Below are 23,597 nucleotides of genomic sequence, written 5' to 3'. Positions count from 1 at the left end.
ACCAATCTACATTTTTCTTGAGAATCACACTGCCAATTTTGCTATCGTCATCAAACATCTTAGTCGTGGCCTCTGTTTACTTCTAGATCTTTAATACATTCAATGAAAAGAAGGAATCTTGCACTGAGTTCATTGAACCTCACAGTGAAAAGTTATGGTAAATTTGTGAAAAGAACACAGAGCAAGAATAGTGGGATTTTTTAATTACTTTAATATTGTCTGGAATACAGCCAGTATGAAAAGTACAGAATGCCTAAATAGCATATCTAACCCAATAAGAGGTGAACAATTCAGAATTTGATTTTATTGAATAAATGTAAGCAGGTGGAGAGAAGCAGTGGGAATGTTCCTTTGTGATAGCGGTCATCATTCAGTTAAGTCAAGTAGAGTTATGGAAGAAGACCGGTGAACAGGAATAAAGGTTCTAAATTAAGGGAAGAGCAATTTTTTCTAAAGTGAGAACATTTTGCAGAAAATGCTGTAGAAGCAGCTACTTGAAGGTAAATCAGTCTTGGTGCGATGGAGGGCATTCAAGAATGAGATTCAGTGGATGGAGGATAAACATGTTCTCACATAGTGAAGAGTAGAAATGCCAAATCTATTGCAACTGGACGATAAGGATCATACAAGATAAGATTAGACAAGATAGAGAAGCTTGTATCACACTCTAAGAGCATAGTGGTACAAAAAGCAAATTTAAAGTAGATGTAAAATTAAATGAAGGAGAGTGAAATCAAAGCAGCCTCCTCCAGGTCACTGAGACCAGATATAGACTACCAGGTCATAGCCAAATGGAAGTTAGAGAAACAACACCTCCTATGCTGCCTGGGCAGTCCCCAGCCTGGTGGTTTGAACATCAAAATCTCAGACTTTCTCCCCTTAGGCTGCTGATGGTGTTCTGTTATTTAAGAAGGATAGCAAGGACAAGCCAGGGATCTACAGGTCCGTCAACCTGTTAGTAGTCAGGAAGTTACTGGAGGGAATCCTGAGTGAGCAAATAGTTTCTTTCTTGTTTAGGAAAATGAGAGGTGACCTCATTAATGATCGTCTTTAATGTGAAATGCACGATAAAGAACTTTGCAGCGGATAGAAAATATGACCGTGTGGTTGAGAGTGAGGATAAAAGCTTGGGAATACAGAAAGCCTGAGATGGAATTCAGTCTTGCAGAATGTAGTCTGGGGAAGTATGAGGAAATGCATTTGTAGAGTTGCGCAAAAAAGAAATCTGCAATAAATAGGACATTTATAGGAAAAAAGGAGTCTCTTTCTTAAGGAGAATTGGTTGATGTTGTGTTCTTAGATTTTCAGAAGGCCTTTGACAAGGTGCCACACATGAAGCTGCTTTACAAGCTACGAGCCTATGGTATTACAAGAAAGATTCTAGCGTGGATAAAATCATGGCTGATTGGCAGGAGGCAAAGAATGGGAATAAAGGGAGGCTTTTCTAGTTGGCTGGCAGTGACTAGTGGTGTTCCACAAGGGTCTGTGTTGGGACTGATTCTTTCTACGTTATATGTCCGTGAGTTGGATGATGGAATTGATGTCTTTGTTGCAAAGCTTTCAGACAATATGAAGATAGGTGGAGGGAGAAGTCATTTTGAGGAGGTAGAGAGGCTACAGAAGAACTTAGATTAGGAGAATGGGCAAAGGAGTGGCAGATGAAATACAGTGTTGGAAAGTGTATGGTCATGCACTTTGGTAAAAGAAATGAAAGGGTTGACTGGTTTCTAAATAGAAAGAAAATGCAAAAAAAACTGAGGCACAAAGGGACTTGGGAGTCCTTGTGCAGGATTTCCTAAAGGTTAATTTACAGGTTGAGTCTGTGGAGAGGAAGACAAATGTGATGTTTGTATTCATTTCAAGAGGACTGGAATATGAAAGCAAGGTTGTAATGTTGAGACTTTATAAAGCACTTGTGAGCAGTTTTGGGCCCCCAATCTTAGAAAAAATATGCTGAAACTGAAGATGGCTCAAAGGAGGTTCACAAAAATGATTCCAGGATTCAGTGGCTTGTCATATGAAGGCTCTGGGCCTGTATGCATTAGAGTTCAGAAGAATGAGGGGAGACCTCATTGAAACCTATCAAATGGTGAAAAGCCTTGATAGTATGGATACGGAGAGAATGTTACCTATGGTGGGAGAGTCTAAGACCAAAGGACCCAGCCTCACGGGCATTCTTTTAGAATAGTTGGGGAATTTCTTTAACTAGAGAGTGGTGGATCTGTGGAATTCTTTGCCACAGAAAGCTTGGAGGCCAAGTCTATATGTATGTTTAAGGCAGAGGTTGATAGGTTCTTGATTGGTTAGGGCATGAAGAAGGCAGAAGATTGGGGCTGAGAGGGAAAATGAATCAGCCACAATGAAATGGTGGAGCAGACCCAATAGGCCAAATGGCTTAATTCTGCTCCTATATTTTATGGTCTTATGGACATTGAAAGATGTGAAGCCACTGAGGGAACTTGGAATGTAAATTCACATATCAGAAAGCAGCTGAATAGTGTAAGGCATAATTGAAACTTGACCTTTTACTGATTGATAGTGATCAGCAAAGACTTCATTCAGTATGGGACTTGCTTAAAGCAGATATCCATATAAGACTACTGTAAATGATAATGGAGAAGAAGAATCTTGAGCAAGCTTTAATGTTTAAGTGCTGTGGCATTGCAAATTACACATTGCTTTTAACCAGCAGTTTTGTAGGTTATGTCTACTCCTTTTCTGGTTTCAAGACACCCTGCACAGTGCACCTTTGGCAGAGTAAGGTGTGCCCTGCTTTTATCCTGTGAGGGACAGGGCAAGGCTATTGGGAGTTCTGGCCATGGTACTAGTGATTTTATTACCTTTGGAGTTTTGTATAGGTAGGTAACAAAATTTTGAAAAAAGAGGCAGTTTCTTGGATCCACTTTCCAAAGGAAAGTGATTCTGTACCTAATTATCTAAGACACTGTCACAATCCCACTTAATCTTGCTTTACATTTCACTATCAGAGTGTCTCACCTTTGCTGTTCTGTTACTGGATTAACCCACCAACAGTGGCCTTTTGTGTATTGGCCAAACGGTATGAGTGAGCTGTAATTCAATTGTTCTCATCTGTTGAACCCTCACTCTATTGATAACCTATAGTGCTTGTACTTTCAATGACAGTGCTATTTGTTTACTACGGATTTTGTTCTGTTTGACAGTTTTGCTTATCATCACTTTGACCTCAGATCACAAAATAACCAAAACATGGTGTAAAAGACAGTACCTTAGACACCTTTCTGCTTTTCTGATAGACGTTTTCACACATTTACTCTCAGTGTGCAGCCAACCCATTGCTTCCAGCTTTGTCTTCATCTTTTCATTATGCAAGTTTATTTAGAAAGACCAGGTGTGCCTTTATTTTCATCCTTTTTTGTCTTTTTCAGATGGATGACATGTTTGTGCAACATTTTGCCTGCACGTTTGAATGCCTGCATTTCAAATACCTAAAATAGTCGGAATTGATTGGACAAATTTAAGTGTATAAGCTATACACATCAGTTCACATTTCTAAAACAGAGATTAGGCAAATTTAAAATATTTTGCAGCGATTAATTAAACTATCTTTTGGGTTCTTCATTTTCCCCCCATTTTTGCTTAAATCTTCTGGAAGTTTTCACAATTCTGGGAAATTCTGTCTGCTGTCAAGGACTGCAATGATAGGAATAAGCTTCATATTTTTTCAGAGTTAATTAAGGGAAAAAAAATCACAAAACCCTTTTCAGTTTTTATTCTAAATTAGAATATAGAACATAACAGCATAAAATAGGCCATTCAGCCCACAATGTTGTGCCCTGGAGAAAAAATCCCTGGCTGTCCATTCTACTTACACCTCTATCAAGTCACCTTTCATCCTCCTTTGCTCCAAAGACAACAGTCCTAGCTCACTCAAACTAAAATATGCTATCTAATCCAGGCAGCATCTTGGTGAGTCTAAATCTCTTCTGCACCCTTTCCAAAACTTCTACATCCTACTGTAATGACTGACCAGAACTGAGCACAATAGTATGTTAGAGATTTTTTTGGAAAGTGCAGGGAAGGGGGGAAATATGTTACAATCACTAATCTGGATCAGATTGGTGTTCCTGTTGCTTCTTCCAATTCATGTATTTTAGACCCTCCACAACCTAAAGATGTGTGAAAGATCAAATCAAACCCTCAGATGGACCCTGATGCTTAACTTGCAAGCAGAGATTCTTCGCTGATCAAGGTGATGGGGGGAAAGGCAGGGAAGAGGACAGAAACGAATTTGGGAAAGGGTTTCTCAGAAACAGGGCAGTGTTAGAGCATTAGGGAAGGAGGAAGAGGAATTATATCCAACTCAGAAAGAAACAAATATTTGGATATCAAGGAAGTCAAGACATGATAACAATCATTCTTCCTAAGGTGTTTAAACCAGGATACATCAGCTTAGTACTTAATCAGTATTATGGTGCTTATTTCCAATATTCATTGATTGTTCATTTTCCAGTTTGATAGGGTTGAGAACAGTGTGAGAAGGCTGTACAGACTATACTGGCTGTGCAGGATCAAATCCAACAAATTAAGATACATTTTTGATATTTTGTAAATAGTCTTTTCTAGGTTCTAATGTATGCTGCATACATTTTCCTTTTTGGCATAATTACTCATCTGTTGCTTCACAGTGGGTTACAAAATAACCAAACCAAGACATGAACGAGCAGTTAATCACTTTACTCTGAGCCACAGGCAGTTATTTTCACATTCTGTCTCTGTTTATGGATGAAATTGCCAATTCCCTCATATAAAAGAGACGAGCTCTTAAAATGAAGTACCATCAAGATGGCTTTGTGATGCATGTTGCCAACATTAGCAGAGTTTTCCAACACACTTAGTCATCTAAAAATGTTTTTTTTGCTCATGTAAATAAATTTTCTATGAATTTTAGAATTTTATTCCTTTAATGATATTTAAAGATTTCACAAATCTTTGTGAAGTTAATTTGCTGATACAGTCTATACATGTAAAATGTTATAACTTGAGTACCAATATTTATAAATGTCTCAGAGGCATTAAAGATGTTTATGCAATTCCAGTACAACTAAATGGAAACTTTGCATACAAAATCATTTAATCACAAAGATATTTTAACTGAGAAAACAAAAGACATGATTAATTCTTCCTGGTTTCCAATACGCATACATTGCAAATGACATAATTGCTCTCAACTTTGCAGTGTTCATTTTGCACAACTTGAAAATATCCAGTTTGACTGCGTTCATCAGTTACCCAAATTTATTATGTTTATGATACACTGTCAAGGGGGATTCTCCAAATAAGAACAAACGTTATAAATTGAGGTTATTGTGAGTTGAACATGCTGAGGAAAATAATTCTAACAATAATAATTGCCGCCATTAATAAAATGGCCAAAATTTATATCTACATCTTAATTTGACAACCCAAGACATCTGTTGTCAAAGGCTTGTTGCATGCTTATATGTAAAGCTGGAAATCAGTTAAAATATGAAAACAAACTCAAGCTCTTTTTTTACAGACATTGTGATAGCAATAACTGATTCCAGCCGTTTTCCTGAACTATATACACGAGAAAATCTGCAGATGCTGGAAATGCAAACAACACGCACAAAATGCCGGTAGAACACAGCAGCCAGGAAGCATCTTCCTATTGTTGCTGCCTGGCCTGCTGTGTTTTACCAGCATTTTGTGTGTGTTTCCTGAATTGTATTACTGCTCTTGAAACCAAGAATCTACTGTTGAGTATTGTAAATGTGAATTGTTTTATTTTTATTGTAGGGATGCTGGTGGTTATTGTATTATTGTTGATTGCCATTGTCGTGGTTGCTGTGTGGCCAATAAAGTAATCGAGCAAAAATGGCTCAAACAACACTCTTCAATGAATATGGACTGGATGCTAAAACTGGACGACGTGTTCTTCTTCAGACCACCAGAGCAAGTTTGAAATAAGTTTTCTTATTCAAGCAATAGAGAACGTTTCAAATGTGTTTGATTAATATGCTTCCCTTACAATTATTTAATATTCAAGATAGACAATTAATCAAAGCCAAAACAGAACTCAATTATTTCATTACTTGCAATATGATTTCCACTTCAAATTAAGATCTTGCCTTAAATTCAGAAATGATAGTTCTAACTCTTGAGTAGTATAATATCCAAGGGGTGTAAATAATGCCTTTGATTTATCTTACTGACTGCATAAGTTCACTTTGTATTTTTCTCCTCCTAATATATATAGGGATACCCAGAACTTCAGTACTTTACAATTGATTTCCTTTGCCAAAGCTAAACCATTGAAAGTATGTTCAATGTTCAAATAAAATACATTACATTTCTGACATGTTCCTAGATGAGCATTATAAACATTTTTAATGCTGCGTTCTGTTGTTTTGTTAACTTGGTTCTCCCATTCTTTTTATTATATTTCTGATTGTAATTTTATTACCAAATGAGATGTGTATGATCATCTAAAATGCTTCAGTGACCTTGTTAAATAAGGCAGCTTTTACTCACTCACACGATTACTCTATTTTCCCAGGAAAAATGCTTTTCTCAGTGCCTGCAGGGTCAGCGAAGGGGCTCCTAGTAGGGCACGGGGAGTGTGTGCTAACTCACTGCCTGTAAACAGTGTTACTGTTCACACGCCTTTGTGAAATTGAAACTTGGAACAAATTGCTTTTAGTGTGGAAATTCCAATCTAACAAAATAGTAATTAGAAACCATTACCTTATAATTTCATGCAGTTGTGTACTTCACACATTGCGTATGATTTTATACAATCATTTGGTAAAAGTATTCACAATATGGTGTATGAATAAATATTTTCCAACTCTTTTAGCTTGTGTCTTATGTGTAATTGGTAACTTTCTTTTCATTGTGGTCAAATATAAAATTTGAAGATCACCAGTCTTAATACCTAGGACCACCATAGTCTTATTTTCTTCATGTTAAAGAGAGTTTCTGTTGTGTGTTCAAGGTAATAAAACCACATTTTTATGTATCCATGTCTTTTGAAATCTTTTGCTCTCTGCATATATCACTTTTAATATAAAAAAATGACAAATTCTGCAAAATTCCCTTGCATCAAAATAAACCCAAGCAGCTTTCAAAATGCTTGAATGATAAAGCAAACTACAAGTTTCAATCCTTCTAAGGGAATTTAAGATGATCACAGAAATGTGGCCCATCTGTTTACCTACTTAACTGCCTTCAAGGGAAAAATAACAGAAGAGCAACGATCCTCTGTAGGCTGATTCAGTCTGCTGTCAGCATATCCGCCATAGATCTGGGGAGATTTGGGGGGATGGGGGGAGGTGAGTGGAAGCTACCTTGCAAAATGCAATGAGATAACACCAATGGTTAGTCCATCATTTTGAGAGAGTACCAACAGCCTCATTAATTCAGTTCAATTATGCAGCTTTGCTTCAGTCACCACAAATCCACATGACTGATTTTAATTTGCTTGGTGACTTTTCTATTATGTTACTGGTGTGCATTTAAGTAAAATCTGTAGTACTTGTTCAGTCATAATAAGGAAACAGTAATTTTCCTTTCTTCTACTATGTCATCTTAGTCATCATTTCCAGGGTCAGTGTTTGACCATACTCCATTCTGAAACAGAATGGGGAATTTCTGTCAATGGTGAGTACTTCAATGGTTACATAGATACTTTTTTAAAATGTAAGAGTAATTGTCTACTGGTATGAAATCTGAAGCATCTGTTAAATTATTTGTGATCTTTGTGAACTTCAACTGAAAATATTGTGTAAATTTGTAATCTGTAAATAATTTTAAAAACATTCTCCTGTACATTGTTGTAATGTGCCTTCTTGAAAAATAGCTAAGCTCTATACCTATTTGTTATTTTAAATACTTAAAAATTTGTATTTTTAAAACAGATGCATTTTTATGAGGCAAAATTATACCATCATCATCCAATTCCTGAAAATTAATTGTTACTATATCATATAAATGAGGCCACCAGAGAATAGCTAATAACCAGTGACTAGTTTTGTTTCCTTATTTTCCTGGCTGAACTCCCAAAACAACATTTTGAATGTATTAAGAACAAATTGAATTAAGTTTACTGTTTTATTAAGTGGTGGGGTCTTTGAAAATTATTGGCACCCTCTAAAACTTTTCAACACGATAAGTTAGATGACAAAGTGCTGCATCTGTTATTTTGCATTGTATCTATTCCATAGACATTGTTATAGCCCTAACCATGCTTGATAGTTCCACAATATCCTTACAGCATTTTTTTCTGTTATTCCTGTGAAGTGTGTGATTCCCATGCATGCTTGTAAATCCAAAGCTTATTGGTTATTTATTGTTGGCAATTCCCCAACTGCAAAACTGGGTGCAAAACTGTAGTGGGTTGAACTTTGTAAGGTTTCTGTTGACACTCTACCAAATCTCTCCAGAGCTGGTGAATATTTTAGGACAGTGAAAAGTTTGTAAATAGTACCAACTGATGTTGGTCAATGGTGTAGGGGGATCCCAGTTGCAGGAAGGGTATTTGCAGGAGCAGCTGAGTGTCCAGTGTGTAGTCATAATTTTCAGCTGTGGTGATTGTGGTAATAGAGACCCAGTGATGATCAAAGATTAGGTTGGGGGGGGGGGGGCAGACTGGTGGTTAATATGAAGTGGTCACTGTTGGATTTACTGGCTTTCTTTCTGGTCCTGGAGTAAACACAAAGATTAGCTTAATTTGTCACATGTACATTGAAACATACAGTGTTATTTGCCAAATCAAGTTGGTGAGGATTGTGTCACCATGCTTCCAGCACCAATATAGCACGCCCACAGCTGACTAATACCAACCCTTATGTACTTGGAATGTGGGAGGAAACCAGAGCACGAGGGGGAAACCCATGTGGTCATGGGGAGAACATACAAACTCCTTACAGTGACGGGAACCAAACCTTGAACTTATAGATGGGTCTATAATAGCATTATCCTCGCCACTATGCTACCCTGCCAAAGCACTGCTACCAAGTCATTTGCCTCCTGGATTCAGTTTTTGCTTGCTTTAAGCTGCCATACTTTCCAGTGTCTTCTAAACTTTAATGTTTCTAATTAAAGAATAGTTTTTAAAGTGAAACCAGGCAGCGCTGGTTTGATATTTAAAAGGACAGTTCCTATCGGCAGGATTGATGATCATCCATTGTTTGGCCTCCGCTGAAATCAGAAGAGAGGATGGAGATAGATTTCTGTTCTAATTGTTTGCAGTTTAACTTCAGCCATTTTATTAAAATAAAGATCTGGAAAAGGAAGGATTTATAGAATGTGTTTCTTTACTGCTTTGTGGTTGGGATAGTGGCAGGCATGACCCCGCAGCAGCTAGCACCCGTGGTCCCAGGGATCCAGGCTCTATCTTGATCTTTGTGCAGTTTGCACCCGCTCACCATTCCTGTGTGGGCATCTGCCAGGTACTCCGTTTGCCTTCCCCATTTCAAAGATTCGCTTGTAGTTGTGTTAGCAACTGCAAATGAACCTCACTGTAGCTAAGCAGCAAATAAAAATCAGAGAAAAATGCTAAACATGTTAAAACCTGTAAATTGTTGGGGCATGGGAAAATAAGGGTGGAGGGGAGTCACGGATTGCTCCATTTTGCACCAGCATGGACCAGATGAGCCAATTAGCCTTCCTCCATGTTGTAATAAGTAGGGCCAAGATAACTGAAAATATTTATGTGCATAGACATTCTATAAAGTCAAAACTGTCAGGGTTGTTGAAGCCTATGGTGCTAATTTAGAATTCAACTGACTTTTTTGGCAGATGAAACTACTTCAGGATGTGTTAACATTTCGTACTTTTCTTCAATATTTATTTAGCTTTCATTTTGGGTCACTTGACAGTCCATCATATTAATAGCTCTCTGGGCTCTCCATTGTCTGCTCATTTTGGGATCTCCACATCTTATCAGTTAACTACATGGATTGTGGCATTATTTCCCCAGTTTTCCCCAGTATAATCCAGTAACTATCTTAGAATATGGAATTTTAGAGTACTCCCAGTCACCTATTAATATGCATGCTGTCCAGGTTCTGCTGGAGGCAAATGCCAATACTATATAGAAGGATTTAAACATAATAAGCAATGATCAGATGTCTAATTAATTTTTCTGTCTCTGAGTAGTAGCCATTCTAAGCAAAGCAAAATTCTTCCAGTTATTACAGTGTGATCCACTTAGGATTTCTGCTATGCAGTGTTTCATAAAGGCTTCATTTATGGCAAAATATATGAAAATTCTAGCTAATACAGTCTATATTATAATTCTGCAATACAGGCTGTGTTTCCAGATGACTTTCTCTTGGTTCCAACAATATTCATGAATTACTCAAGCCTAACTTGTGTATTCAATATCATTTATTTATTTATATGTATGTATTTGGAGATACAGTGTAGAATAGGCCCTTTGAACCATGCCACCCAGCAACCCTCAGTTTAACCCTAAGCTAATCATGGGCAATTTACAGTGACCAATCAGGCTACTCTCCGCTGCATCTTTGGACACTGAGAGGAAACCGGAGCATCCAGAGAAAACCAACGCATTCCGTGTGGAGGACATACAATCTCCTTACGGGATTGAACGCTGAGCAGGAATAGCGCTCTCCCAACTGCTACGCTACTGTGACACCCCGTGTTATTTCAGCTACAACAATTTCTCTGAATCAGTTTACAATTCTTAACATTGTGTTATCTCAGAAACTAAACAGGTTCACCTATAATGAATGTATCAGCACACATGTTCTTGTGTCCTTTGAGAAATGTAACTCTGAAATCTATAAACAATTTAATCAGAAAGAATGTTTCCGTTTTCTGGATTAGACATGATAAACCTTTACGGTACCAACATGATATAATCAAAGTTTGAACATTTTCACATGTATCAACTAGTGAAGTTTGGAGCATCACTTCACTAATGAACTTAGAGAAGAAAGAATTTTAAACTTTCTAAAAAAAACTAGATTGTACAGCCTAGTTGGTTATTTTCACAATTTTCAGTTTTTTTTCCCGCACTTTTGAATATGAAAAATTCACAACACGAATAATTCACAGCAAATATTATATGGTATTGTTTACAAGACTTTATTCAACTGAATTCTGGATTTAATTCTATCAAGTGTGGGTGCTCAGCAGTTATAGTACATGTTCACATCTGGTTCAATTACAGCCATCTAACAACCAAAAAATCCACAATTTTATGTGTAATTAAATATATTCATATATAATAATGATAATATATTAGTATGCATTGTAGGAAAACATTGCAAACTATGCAATGACCATAACTAAACAACATTTACAGTTCAACTTATTAACAGGTAAAAGTATAGCCCGACAGGTCTGTGTAGAAGGGGAATAGTAAAGTCTAAGTTAGCTGGAGTATGGCTGAACTGATATAAATGTCTTTTTTTTCCCAGAACTACATTACATCAATATAAACACACTTCCAATTATGTCAGTCTTATACACTACCTGTAACTGAGGTACCTTGAAGATGTTTACCCTGTTACAAAACTCATTCATTTCTTTAGTACCTCTTAATTTTAGGCTAAGACCTCATCTTTATACAGTCTTAAGTGGTAAAATGTACTGGTTTAAGGTTAGTTGTTTTCCTACTTTTTATTTTTTAGTCTGCTGTTATGATTGATTAGAGAATGAGCTTCACATACTTGTAAACAGGGTCACAGCAAAGGCAAGGGTCATTTGTGCGACCTGAGTTGGTTGCTTGATGGAGATAGTGATCACAAGGTTGAAATGTCACTTTGCCCCATTGGAACTGAAATTGGTCACTGGAACAAGCAGTAAATTATTGCCTGTAATCATCGACACCGTTACAAAAGAGATCTAGGTGTGAAGTTCACTGTTCAGGTGATGGATCTGAACCACCAGGCCTGTCGGGTGTAGGGAGAGGAATTAGGTACAGTACATCCTCTACTTGTTCTTTTTAACAACAAATGTTATATTTCCAGTCGAGAGTACGTTCAAATCTATCCAAGGCTTTTAATGAAGGACTAACTATACAAATAGAAACTTTAATGACTTTGAATATATGTTAAGATTTGAAGAGAAATACAAGAAATAATGGTGAATTTATTATTGTGTTCTTGTGCAGTGATTCTGTGAACCTGTAAAAGAATTCACTTGAAACGAAAATATAGCTTTATTTCAGTAATCATATACTGAAAGGGTACTTTTTTTTCTCTCTTTACATTTATATTTTAATATGAGATTGATTTCAGGATGTTTTACTGTCAGTCTTTTTTGGACAGGATTTAGTTTATCAAAATTCATCCATAAAATTGTTTGAGAACAAACTTGGAGAATTTATCAGAGGGGCATGGAGCTTTCATCTTTAATCAAGAATTACTAGTTCAGAATTAAGGAGAAACCAACAAACTTAATAAATGTGAGGTAAATGTTGGGATGAACTGAAAAGACACCAAGTATAGCTATGGCATTTTACAAGTTTTTAAAAGTTATCTGTTTCTGAAAATATTTAATAAGGAATACAATGTCCACAATGATTGCCAAAAGTTTCTTGGCAGACCAGCTCAGTATGTAACACTGAATGTTGTGTCAAATGTAAACAGGGCAAGGGAAGAAAATAGAGACTGCCACATTTTAGGTTAACTGCACAGCTAGAAGTTAACAGCTTATGTTGGGATCAAACCAGTTTTGGCATGACTCCCAGCTATCAACAGTTTGTATTGGTGTGCCCCTTTAACAAAAACCATACTGCGTTATGCAGAGAAGAGCAATTGTGAAAGGATTTTGGTTATGAAACAAATGTTCTTCTTTTTAGAACATTTGCAGCTGTTATGCAAAGAGTAGTCCATCTTTTTTTTGTATTCTTGTTTATTTTTTGAATTTGAAATCAGCATTAGGTGCAAAATTGGCAATTCCAAAATCCCAACTGCTAGATAAGTTCCTTCACAAGTTCCTAATTTTATCCTAATATCACTCTTGCTTACAGTCAAGCAGCATAGTCTCCCTTTATGCTTTCTTGCACTTGCCTTTCTTCTCTCGCTGTTGGAACTTCCGCAGCCTCCTTGCCCACGTGTCCCTCCATTGTATCACCAAGCTGGTTTTGTTTGCAACAACCCCATTCTGGTCAGGAGAATCTTCATCATTCCCTAAGAGTAGGTACTTCTTCCCTGTTTTTATTTTTGGACATTTGCAGGCGACGTCTTTTGAGCGGACCCAAAGGAATTGATCTCCACGCCGTATCCGTTTCACCCCTTGTTTGTACACTGAGATGATATTCACTGTAAACTTCCACCATTCACCAGCTTTCTCTGCCTTCAAGATATGGGCTTGAACAGCTGCAACAGAGAAGATAGGAACAGAAGAGGATTTAAAACGTTCAGCTAAAAGGTTTTCAACCCAAAACCTGAACCATATTTCTCTTACCGTAGGTGCTTCCTGATTTGATGAACATAACTAACATCTGTATTTTGCTTTTAAAGAATATTTTAGTTGACACATATATTAAACAGTACACCAAACAAATTCTTCAAATGCAGCTGTAATCCTGAACCTTTCACACTAGTTGTTTCGAATATCATATTTATTATCATAGCAACAGTTTCCATAGTATCTGAGGCAGAGAAGATGTAACAAGACCAAGGGTATGAAATGAGCTGACAAGAGTAACTGATTAATGTCTGACAGAGGATACAATCAAAACCTTAGAAACCAGTTTTCTTCCCAAGCCCACATAGGAGAGGTTTATTCCTACATGTAATGAATCTTTCTTAATTAGCAGGGGAAAATGCTGATACACAAAATGAAGGGTGAGAAAACTGATCGTACTTCAAACAATCCACATTGCGTTTGTACCAGAGGTTAAGAACTGTTAAACTGGATGCTAATTTGAAAGATTAGAACAAGTGATTGTTTATATCTAACAAAATTTACTGTGTGCTGTTAGTTGTCAAACAGTAGTTTATAATGTGCTTAAATTCCTTTTGCAGCACACGTGAGAGCCATAAAGCAGATTTCAGTGGCAGTTTGTCAGTGTCCATGCTCTCTGCCTGCCCTACCCAGTTGCCTTTGTATCACACATTCTTACATTCCTGCTTTTCTTTGCTTCTACACAATACTGGTAAAAAAAATTCTCTACACATTAAGGAAGGCAAGAGAATCTTAATATTAAATTAGAACTTTATACACAATCATGCAGTGTTCATTGCTTCTATACAGTGTTTTTTAGAAAAGCTTCATGATTAAATAAAGATTGTATGTGGTTCAGTGCTTGGTGCGCATGCATTCATTCTGATGGCTTGTTTGCACCAATATAATGATTATTTCTACCTTGTGACTGGAGCACTCTTTACCTTTAAGTACAGTACCTTGAACAATGTCTTATCAATCTAATCATATAGAGATTTACTGGAGTTTATATAAAAATACTTCTAAATGTTTCTGTTGTATTTTTGTGTATTTTAATGGTTTACCTAACACTTTGGTTGAGTTATTTTTTAGTTTAAATTGTAAATGGAAAGATCTTCATTTGAGAGCTGGTTAGGTGGGTTTTTCAGGACAGACTAAAAAAAAGTAATACCCCAAACTACTTCAGAATTCCTCCTAAATCTTCAGTTATTTCACATAATGTAGTAAAACAGTTTATGAAATTGCATTAGAAAAAAATTCAAAATTAAGATTGTCATTCTTTTCTGAAAGTGGACCCATAACCTTTTGAATACTTTTACTTTTGAGTATCTTTCTTTATAAAACTGTGTAGCTCTTTGCTTTAATACTGACTGAATGTTATAACTTTAAGTAAAATTTTAAAAATGCTGATTTTATTAAGAAGGGTGACATTAAAAATTAATCGTGATTTGTACGTCTGTACAAAATGAAATATTAGTGTGTGTTCCCTGGTGAAACCGAGTGTTATTTAATCATATAATGTTTCTGTAGCTACACCAAACTGTCAGTACATCTTCATCAAGTGAAAAATAACTTATGTTGTCTTCCTAGTTTTTTCCCTTGATGTTCACAATGAATTTTATAGGTAATTTGATTTGTTAAGGCTTGACCTACCATTGAATTTTTAACAATTGATATCTGAAAATTCTAGTCACTGCTAGGAGACAAGACTTTGCTTGGAAAGTTAATGCAAGTACTTTTGTTAATCAACATCTGGTGCTGTAAAAAGTCCAGCACACACCAGTGTACATGCCGTCCCATTTTGAAGAGTAATTATGATGTGTGGCTTCATGAAAACAGGACTGGTCTGACTGATTCAATTGTACCTTAGTGTTTGACTCATTGTTGGGGAAAGCAGTGAGAAAGCAGTTCCTCAAACAATTGTGCTTTTTCTACCGAGTAGAAAAGGAAACCCGTCTAATGCAGGAGGCTACGGAGGAGCTGAGAAAGTGCATTTGGCAATACTAAGTGAAAGTAAACATTGTTTGGAATAACACAAACAATAGAGCATCCTATAAAACTGGAAATGTCACACTTATTGGTATCCAATGATTGTCATCAGCAATATTCTAAATGTGCTTTTCCTGGAAAGGAAAATTATTTGACATTCTACGTAATAGTTGTGTTATGAAAACATGGATGCGTGTTTATCCCAAGTTGTTGACACATTTGAAAAAAAAATAAAACATTATGATGAATCAATTCATGAGTAAAGCCACAGCTTAATGTTTTACGTGCTGTTAATCTATCCCATTCACCACACCCTCAGTCTGTTACTGGTAAAGTGGAATGAAACACTTGACCTCCAGACTGTACATTTCACATCTGTAGTGAGCTCTTGCTCTAATCAGCTCATATCTCACTCCATATCTGCAGTAAATCAACTCAGAATAAATTATCAACAAAAATATTCTTGTTGGATTCCCTGTTGAAAATATAACTTAACATTTGATTTATTAGTCAAAACTGTACAGATTCACATAATGGCAGCAGCTTTATATGGAAAGAGTTAGAAGTTATGGATAACTTTAAACATGCCATATTATGATTTGAGTGTACAGTTATGACATTTTTCTGTTTACAGACATCCATGAAGGAGTCTTGTATCCTTGATAATACAAATTTGAAGTCTTAAGGAAAGTGTTAGTTCAGGAAGTTCTTTTTCAAATCTTTAACTATGTTTAAGTTACTCTTGTGACCACTGAAAAGGTTGCATTCTGTAAAATTCTTCCCTTTGTTTGAAAGTTTTTCTTTAGATCAATGCATATTTTTCAAATCTTCAAACTTTTTTAATTTGCATGGGTGTTCCTTAATAAGACACTACAGATACTTTGGGATTTGGGTTATCTTCACAGCAACGCTCAACTGATTATATGTCAGAACTATCACGTATTTACAGAAAGAGACCTGCATACCTTATTTCACCATATCAATTATTCATTCTATTCTTTTCATCTTGAATTATGAAACATCTTATTTAAGTCATCCCTTGTTTCTCTGAAATGTGCTGGCTGCACCACAGCCTGGTAGGGAAGCACCAACAATTCTCTCAAATTATTGCTTACTTTAGTTGAAGTATGTAGCTCAATGGAAGTCCTATTTTTAGATGTACAGAGATTAATATCTTAAATCTTGACAAGTAATTGCATCCAAGACTTTCAATGTGAACAAACAAAAACCAGGAGGTAAAGTGTCAATTTTCATAGCGCCTCAGACTTCACTGTTAAAGATAATAAGTAGTTAAACTCTACTGTACATAGGCTGAAAATAGGTGCTGGCTTAGATCATCTCTACTAGAAAGGCCTTCTGCCAGGGAGGAGGGACAATGACCGTGCATTGTGCTGGTTGTATATGCATTAGCAATGTAAATATGTATGTATAATGCTATACTCTTAAACAAATTTCTAAAAAAATTAAAGCACTTTTAATGTGGGAAAACATTGTTGGAATGCCATGACATCTAAAGATGCCAAGACAAACATCTATAGATGTGTAGTGGAGAGTACTGGCTGCACCACAGCCTGGTATGGAAACACCAATGACCTTGAATGGAAAATACTACAAAAAGTAGTGGATATGGCCCAGTCCATCATGGGTAAAGCCGTTCCCACCACTGAGCATATCGACACAAAACGTTGCCACAAGAAAGCAACATACATAATCAAGGACACCCCCCCCCCCCACCCAGGATATGCTCTCTTCTCATTGCTGCCATCAGGAAGAAGGTATAGGAGCCTCAGCACCCACACCACCAGGTTCAGGTATACTTATTACCCCTCAACCCTCAGGCTCTTAACTTCGCTTCATCATTGAAATGTTTACTACGGAGTCACTTTGAAGAACTCTTCATCTCATGTTTTTGATATGTATTGCTTACTTACTTATAGTTATTTCTTTCTTATTGTATTTGCACCCTGGTTGAGCACCCAAGTTGTGATCTTCTCATTGCTTCAATTCTGGTTATTATTCTAGTGTTGATTTATTGAGTATGCCCACAAGAATATGAATCTCAGGGTTGAAAATGATGACATGTAAGTACTTTGATAATAAATGTACTCTGAACCTTGAACTTTGAAGGAAGATACTTCAAAACCAGCAACTCCAATAAAACACTTTTTGAAAATGTAAAGCTGAGTATTTCCATTTGGGATTCATCTAAAATGAAAAAAATTCAATCAAATATGCTTCTAATTAGAACAAAATCTTTTGAGGCTGAGAAACAAACCACTTGTCCAGTCTTTGACCAGATGATGTTTGTGGTGCAAAGTGACTTAATAAACACAAAATAAGAAAGGGGGAGAGAGAGAGATAAGTAATTAGAAATGTTACATCAGTGCTATTACAGAGAGACCTGCAGGCCTGGCAATACACTGCTAACATCCTGAACTACAGGCTCTTAAATTTGAGTCACAGCCTTAACAGCAATTGAACTGTCATCTGTTCGTGGGTCACAGCACAGCAGTAGCCTGCTTGATCTCAGCAGGGAAGAGTTAACCTTGTGCACTTCCTACCAGCTGATCACAGACTTGTCTCAATGGCAGCAACGCAGGAGTGTGTGAACCACAATGTCCCACGGTCATGATAGAAAAATAACACAGAGAAAAATACATTAAATATACTGTATAAATTATGAAACCTTTCCAGAGGGAAGAGGGAAAAAATGAGCTAAACACTAGACCAATGAAAAATGTTTATGACAGACAGACAATGCTTTATAAATACACAAAGTTCAATAAAACTGTTATTTTACTGTGGATAGGTTTTATTTCTACTGTGCGGTGTCCAATCTACATAGCAACAGTCTTTATGAAGAACTTTTCCTCCTGTAATAATAATGTTAATACAAAATGGAGTTGTTCTAACGCAAGTACGGTAGATCAGAGGTCCATACATTCACTGGCATTTTACCATTGAATTAGATGTGGTACATAAATATTTGGCCATCGGATATTTTAACAATCTTCTGACATATATCCTTGCAAAAAATAAAGCAATTTATTAAGCCCGATTTGGGTATTCAATTTAACGATGAGCTCTCTGGGAACTGCTAGAATCAGAGATATCAGTAAACTATGTTATAATTTGAATTTAATAAATTTTTGGCCCTTTTGTAAAACATTACACAATTCAGTAATGTTATTTTAAAGGACACACACTTCAAATTTTCCCTGTTTTATTGGGCCAAGCTATAACCATTTTATATGAATACTAATATGTTAATATTACTCATGTGGGAAGGAATTTCTTGAGCCAGAGGGTGGTGAATCTGTGGAATTCATTGCCAGAGATGCTTTGGAGGCCAAGTCATTGGGTACTTTTAAAGTGGAAGTTGATAGGTTCTTGATTAGTAAGGGCATCAAAGGTTACGGGTTGAAGGCAGGACAATGGGATTGAGAGGGAAAATAAATCAGCCATGATCAAACAGTGGAGCAGACTCGATGTACCGAATGGGCTAACTCTGCTCCTATGTGTTATAATCTTATATAACTATCCCAATAAATAAATAGACAACATTGAATTTGCCATGAAAATTATGATCAGAAACTTAAGACTTAAGTTCCAGTACTTTAAAATTACCTAGACTCTTATTGTAAGAAATAAATTAAAACATATGTTTACTCCTTTGTCACTCTTTAATTAGAAAGCATATTTTTATCTTGAATTTATATATTTTCATTTAGTAATCATAACTGATTTAAAAAATTTTGAAATACTTGTACCACAATTAGTTATGTTGATATGATTCATTCCTTTATTACCTTATTTTCCTCATATCCTTTCTCATATATTTGTTCCTTAGTTAGAATTTCCATATTCAGACACCATATTCAGCCTTAGTATCAAGTCAATTGCTTGAGAAGATTATTACTTCTAAACTTAACCATATTATTAATGAACCCTTTCTTTGTGTTTTCAATTATTACCAACCATGTGTTGAAACTTATTCTTAGGTGATGAGATTAATAGTTTTCCTTTCATTAAACTCTTTCACTGTAATTAAAAAAAATGATTTTCACTACACTGTGATAGTAGCATCAAAATGTAGCATAATTAATTTTTAACATGCCATTTTTGAAAGCAACTAATCTTTTGTCCAAGTAAACACATTATTTTGATTCTCTTTATCATTTTGTGTTTGCTATACATGACCAATCTCCTATCTAGATTGCTTAGCTTCATTTCTCATTTTCTCCATTACTCTCTCAACTCCTACCTCTGTTCATAATTCAGTTGTATCTTAATCCAGGCAGTATCGTTTTTACAGAATGTCTAACTATCAGCTTCTGAACCAATACTCCTGTTATGTATCTTGTGTATTTTCTCCCTTCTTGTGTGTTCTTTCACTCTGAAATACCTAGTGTCTTCTTTCCACTTCCAGAACTAACTTCATCAGATTGCCTGGTCAGACCCAATGAGCGACAACTTTGATACATCTTTAAAAAAATTAAGCTTCCTGTACACTTGCAGTTAAACCTGCAGATACCAATAAAGTAGGAATAACATTTCATTCTTCAAGCAAATACAGTTTTATGATTTACAAAGCCACTTTCAAGAACCAAGTCATTGTCAAAGAGTACCTTTGCTTGTCTTAACTATGTGTTTACACATAGTTGTCCATGTACAATTCTGCTTACGTGTATCCATTATTGCTGCTTCAAAATCATTGGTTCTCAGTATGATTCAAAGATTTGTGTACACCAATCCCAGGTCTCTCCATTTTCTGCTTCAGAGTTCAAAATTTAAACAATTATTTCAGATGGTCTCACCTGATTCTTACAACCAAATTCATTGCTTCATACTTCTCTGCATCAAATTTCATCCCACTTTTTGTCAACCTCATCAAACTTTCCCCTTCCTGAAATATGTTAATTGTTCTCTTCATTGTTACGCTGCAGATGAGTTTCTTGGAATCTGCAAACTTTGAAATTACACCAACTACTCTTAATTCCTTATAATAAACATATTTGAAACATGAAATGGTTTCAGCACAAAAAAAAGATCACGGTATCCATTACTCCTGTTCAAAATATTCACCTCCATTTACTTGTCAAGTTGCCATAGGTCTCTAATCTCATGACACAAGAAATATTACACAGTAAATTGTCAACTCTCATTTGAAAATCCATTTACACTCTATTAACTGCAGCTATCTTGGTCATTGAAAGCAGAGGACTTTATCTTATCTTTAGCACAACTTACCTTTTCACCCCATATGTTTCCAAATGCTAATTTGATTAGTCTTGGATAATTATCTTTAAAAGATAAAATTTCCCACCAACAATGTCAAGCTGGCTAACCTCCATCTTTTTTTGTTGGGTGGGAGGGGGTTATCCCTTTTTTTAAAATAGGGCCGAGTGTTTCCACACTTCCATTTTTCTGGCACCCGGCCCTCCTTCCCCAATGGCTTGGTAAGATACTTAGAAATGTGTATCCTATCTGGATCAAATTCTATTTTATACTCTGAGGACACTTAATCTTTGAAGCACGTCTAATATCCATTCTAACCAGATTTCCTCCACTTTCTTCCTTTATTGCTATAATATGGCATGATTTATATGAATTCAGTTGCAAAAATGCTCATTGAACATCTTAACTACGCTTCCACATGCTCGTTCCTGTAATCCCTAATTGGTCTCATTCTTCACGTACTACACACAGCAGCCACTTTATTAGGTACATCGTATACCAAATAATGTAGCCACAGTGTATGTTTGTGGTATTCTGCTGCTGTAGCCTATCCACTTCAAGGTATGATGTGTTGTACATTTAGATATGCTCTTCTGCTCACCACTTTTGTAATATGTGGTTATTTGAGTTCCTATTGCCTTCCTGTCAGCATGAACCAGTCTGGCCATACTCCTCTGACCTCTCTCATTAAAAAGGCATATTTGCTCACAGAACTGCTGCTCGATGGTTGTTTTTTTGTTTTTTTTTTGTTTTTCACATCATCCTCTGTAAACTCTAGAGACTGTTGTGTATGAAAATAGCAGGAGATCAGCAGTTTCTGAGATACTCAAGCCACCCTGTCTGGCACCACCAATCATTCCGCAGTTACTTGGATTATGTTTCTTCCTCGTTCCATCTGAACAACTGAACCTCTTGACCATGTCAGCATGCTTTTATGCATTGAGTTGCTGCTACATGATTGGCCAATTAGATATTGACATTAACAAGCAGGTGCTATTTTCTTTTATTTGAATTGCTAACCTGCTGTCATTCTTCTTTTTGGACTTAGTATTCCCTATTTTTGGGAACTGCTCTGACCCTCAATATTCAGCTTTGTTCTGTATTAAGCTCTAATTTATCCAACTCCAGTTAAATAATTTTGGCTTGACTATAACTTTTCCCTTTACAAAATCACGATATTCTGTGTGTTCGCTCACTGAACTGGCATCGCTTGTGGTATTTTATTTCCCAGAACTAAATCTAAGCACTGCATCTATCCTTGCTGGCTGGAAACACATAGATCAAAAAAAAATATTGGTATATATTTCAAGAATTCCTCCCCCTTTGCCTTTTACACTGTTGTTATTCTAGTCGATATTAGTCAAATTCACCCATTTAAAACTGAGTAAACGCTGCCAAAGACACTTCCAGTTATCTTCTGGTCTTTCCACTGAGGTGACCTTAAGTATTGTTTTATCGTCTCTATGTGAATGCCTTTGGCTGCCCACTGTAGGATTTTGGGTACAGGCTTGTAGAAAGCAAAAACCGCATTACAAAGAAGATCTAATGAAATAAGTTCATTTAACAAAGGCTTTAGGCACAACCAATGCACTACAAAAGAATGTCTGCTTATATTTTTGTTTCCCCTTCAAAACACCTTCTGTCTGATTCAGGGACTTTATGAAGATTACTGCCTCAAAAACTGTTCAGAATCAGGTTTAATATCACCAGCATATGTCGTGAAAATGGTTGTCTTTGCAGTAATAATAATAGAAAAATGTGAATTACAGTAAATATATAGATATATTAGTTAAATAGGTAATGCAAAAACAGAAGTCAAAAAGGTAGTGAGGTGGTCTTAATGGTCAATATGCATTCAGAAATGGGATGGCAGAGGGGAAGAAACTGTTCCTGAATCACTGAGTGTATCCTTTCAGACTTCTGTACCTCCTCCTTGATGACCTGAGTGATGGGGGTCTTTATTGATGGATGCTGCCTTTTTGAGGCATCGCTTCTTGAAGATGTCTTGGATACTACGGAGGCTAGTGCCCATAACGGAGCTGACTAAGTTTACAACTCCCTCCAGCTTATTTTGATCCTGTGCAGTAGCCTTTCCTCTTACCAGACGGTGATGCAGCCAGTTAGAATGCACTCCATGGTACATCTATAGAAATTTGCAAGTATTTTTGGTGACATGCCTAATCTCCTCAAACTCCTAATGAAATATAGCCGTTGTCTTACCTTTTTTGTAGCTACATCAATACATTAGGTCAAGGTTAAGTCCTCAGAGACATTGACACCCAGGAACTTGAAACTGCTTTCTCTCTTCACTTCAGATCCCTTTATGAGAACCACTCAACTAGCTGATATACAGTACCTTGCTCATGTACACTCCCTCATCACCATCTGAAATTCTGCCAACAATACTTGTATTATCAGCAAAATTATAGATGACATTTGAGCTGTGCCTAACCACTCAGTCATGGGTGTAGAGAGAGTAGAGCAGTGGGCTAAACACACATCCCTAAAGTGCACCAGTGTTGATTGTTAGTGAGGTGGAGATCCGCACAGATTGTGGTCTTCCAGTTAAGAAGTCAAGAATACAGTTGCAGAGGCCCAGGTTCTGGAGCTTTTTAATAGAAAGGTAGGAAGATTGTGTTAAATGCTGAGCTGTAGTCAATCAGCAGCATCCTGACATAGCTATTTGTATTGTCCAGGTGATCAAAGGCCGTGTGAGGAGCAAGTGAGATCGCATCTGCTGTAGACCTATCATGGTGATGGGCAAATTGCAGTGGATCTAGGTCCTTACTGAGACAGAAGTTAATTCTAGCCATAACCAACCTCTCAAAGCACTTCATCACCACAGACATGAGCATTACTGGACATCAGTCCTTAAGGCAGCTCACGCTGCTCTTCTTGGGCACTGGTAAAATTGTTGCTCTTTTGAAGCAGGTGGGAACTTCTGA

The 23,597-nt window shown here is 36.5% G+C and overlaps 2 protein-coding genes across 7 annotated transcripts in view; one reads left to right on the top strand and one right to left on the bottom strand.

Moving 5' to 3' along the window:
• Nucleotides 1-7,828, top strand: part of stx8 (syntaxin 8) — a 189,291-nt gene extending 181,463 nt beyond the window's left edge. For 2 of the 4 annotated variants that reach the window (XM_063074370.1, XM_063074371.1), the window contains one exon: nt 5,800-7,828. In XM_063074370.1, the coding sequence (XP_062930440.1) occupies nt 5,800-5,867 (68 nt within the window). In that variant the 3' untranslated portion in view covers nt 5,868-7,828. The remainder of the gene's footprint in view (nt 1-5,799) is intronic. The other 2 variants (XM_063074372.1, XM_063074373.1) reach the window with 2 other exon arrangements.
• Nucleotides 7,829-11,102: 3,274 nt separating this feature from the next.
• Nucleotides 11,103-23,597, bottom strand: part of LOC134360246 (netrin-1) — a 201,512-nt gene continuing 189,017 nt past the window's right edge. For all 3 annotated transcript variants that reach the window (XM_063074366.1, XM_063074368.1, XM_063074367.1), the window contains one exon: nt 11,103-13,355. In XM_063074366.1, the coding sequence (XP_062930436.1) occupies nt 13,027-13,355 (329 nt within the window). In that variant the 3' untranslated portion in view covers nt 11,103-13,026. The remainder of the gene's footprint in view (nt 13,356-23,597) is intronic.

This window comes from Mobula hypostoma, chromosome 22 (assembly GCF_963921235.1).
Source record: "Mobula hypostoma chromosome 22, sMobHyp1.1, whole genome shotgun sequence".
Lineage (NCBI taxonomy): Eukaryota > Metazoa > Chordata > Chondrichthyes > Myliobatiformes > Myliobatidae > Mobula > Mobula hypostoma.
This window is presented reverse-complemented; position numbering and strand designations above follow the sequence as displayed.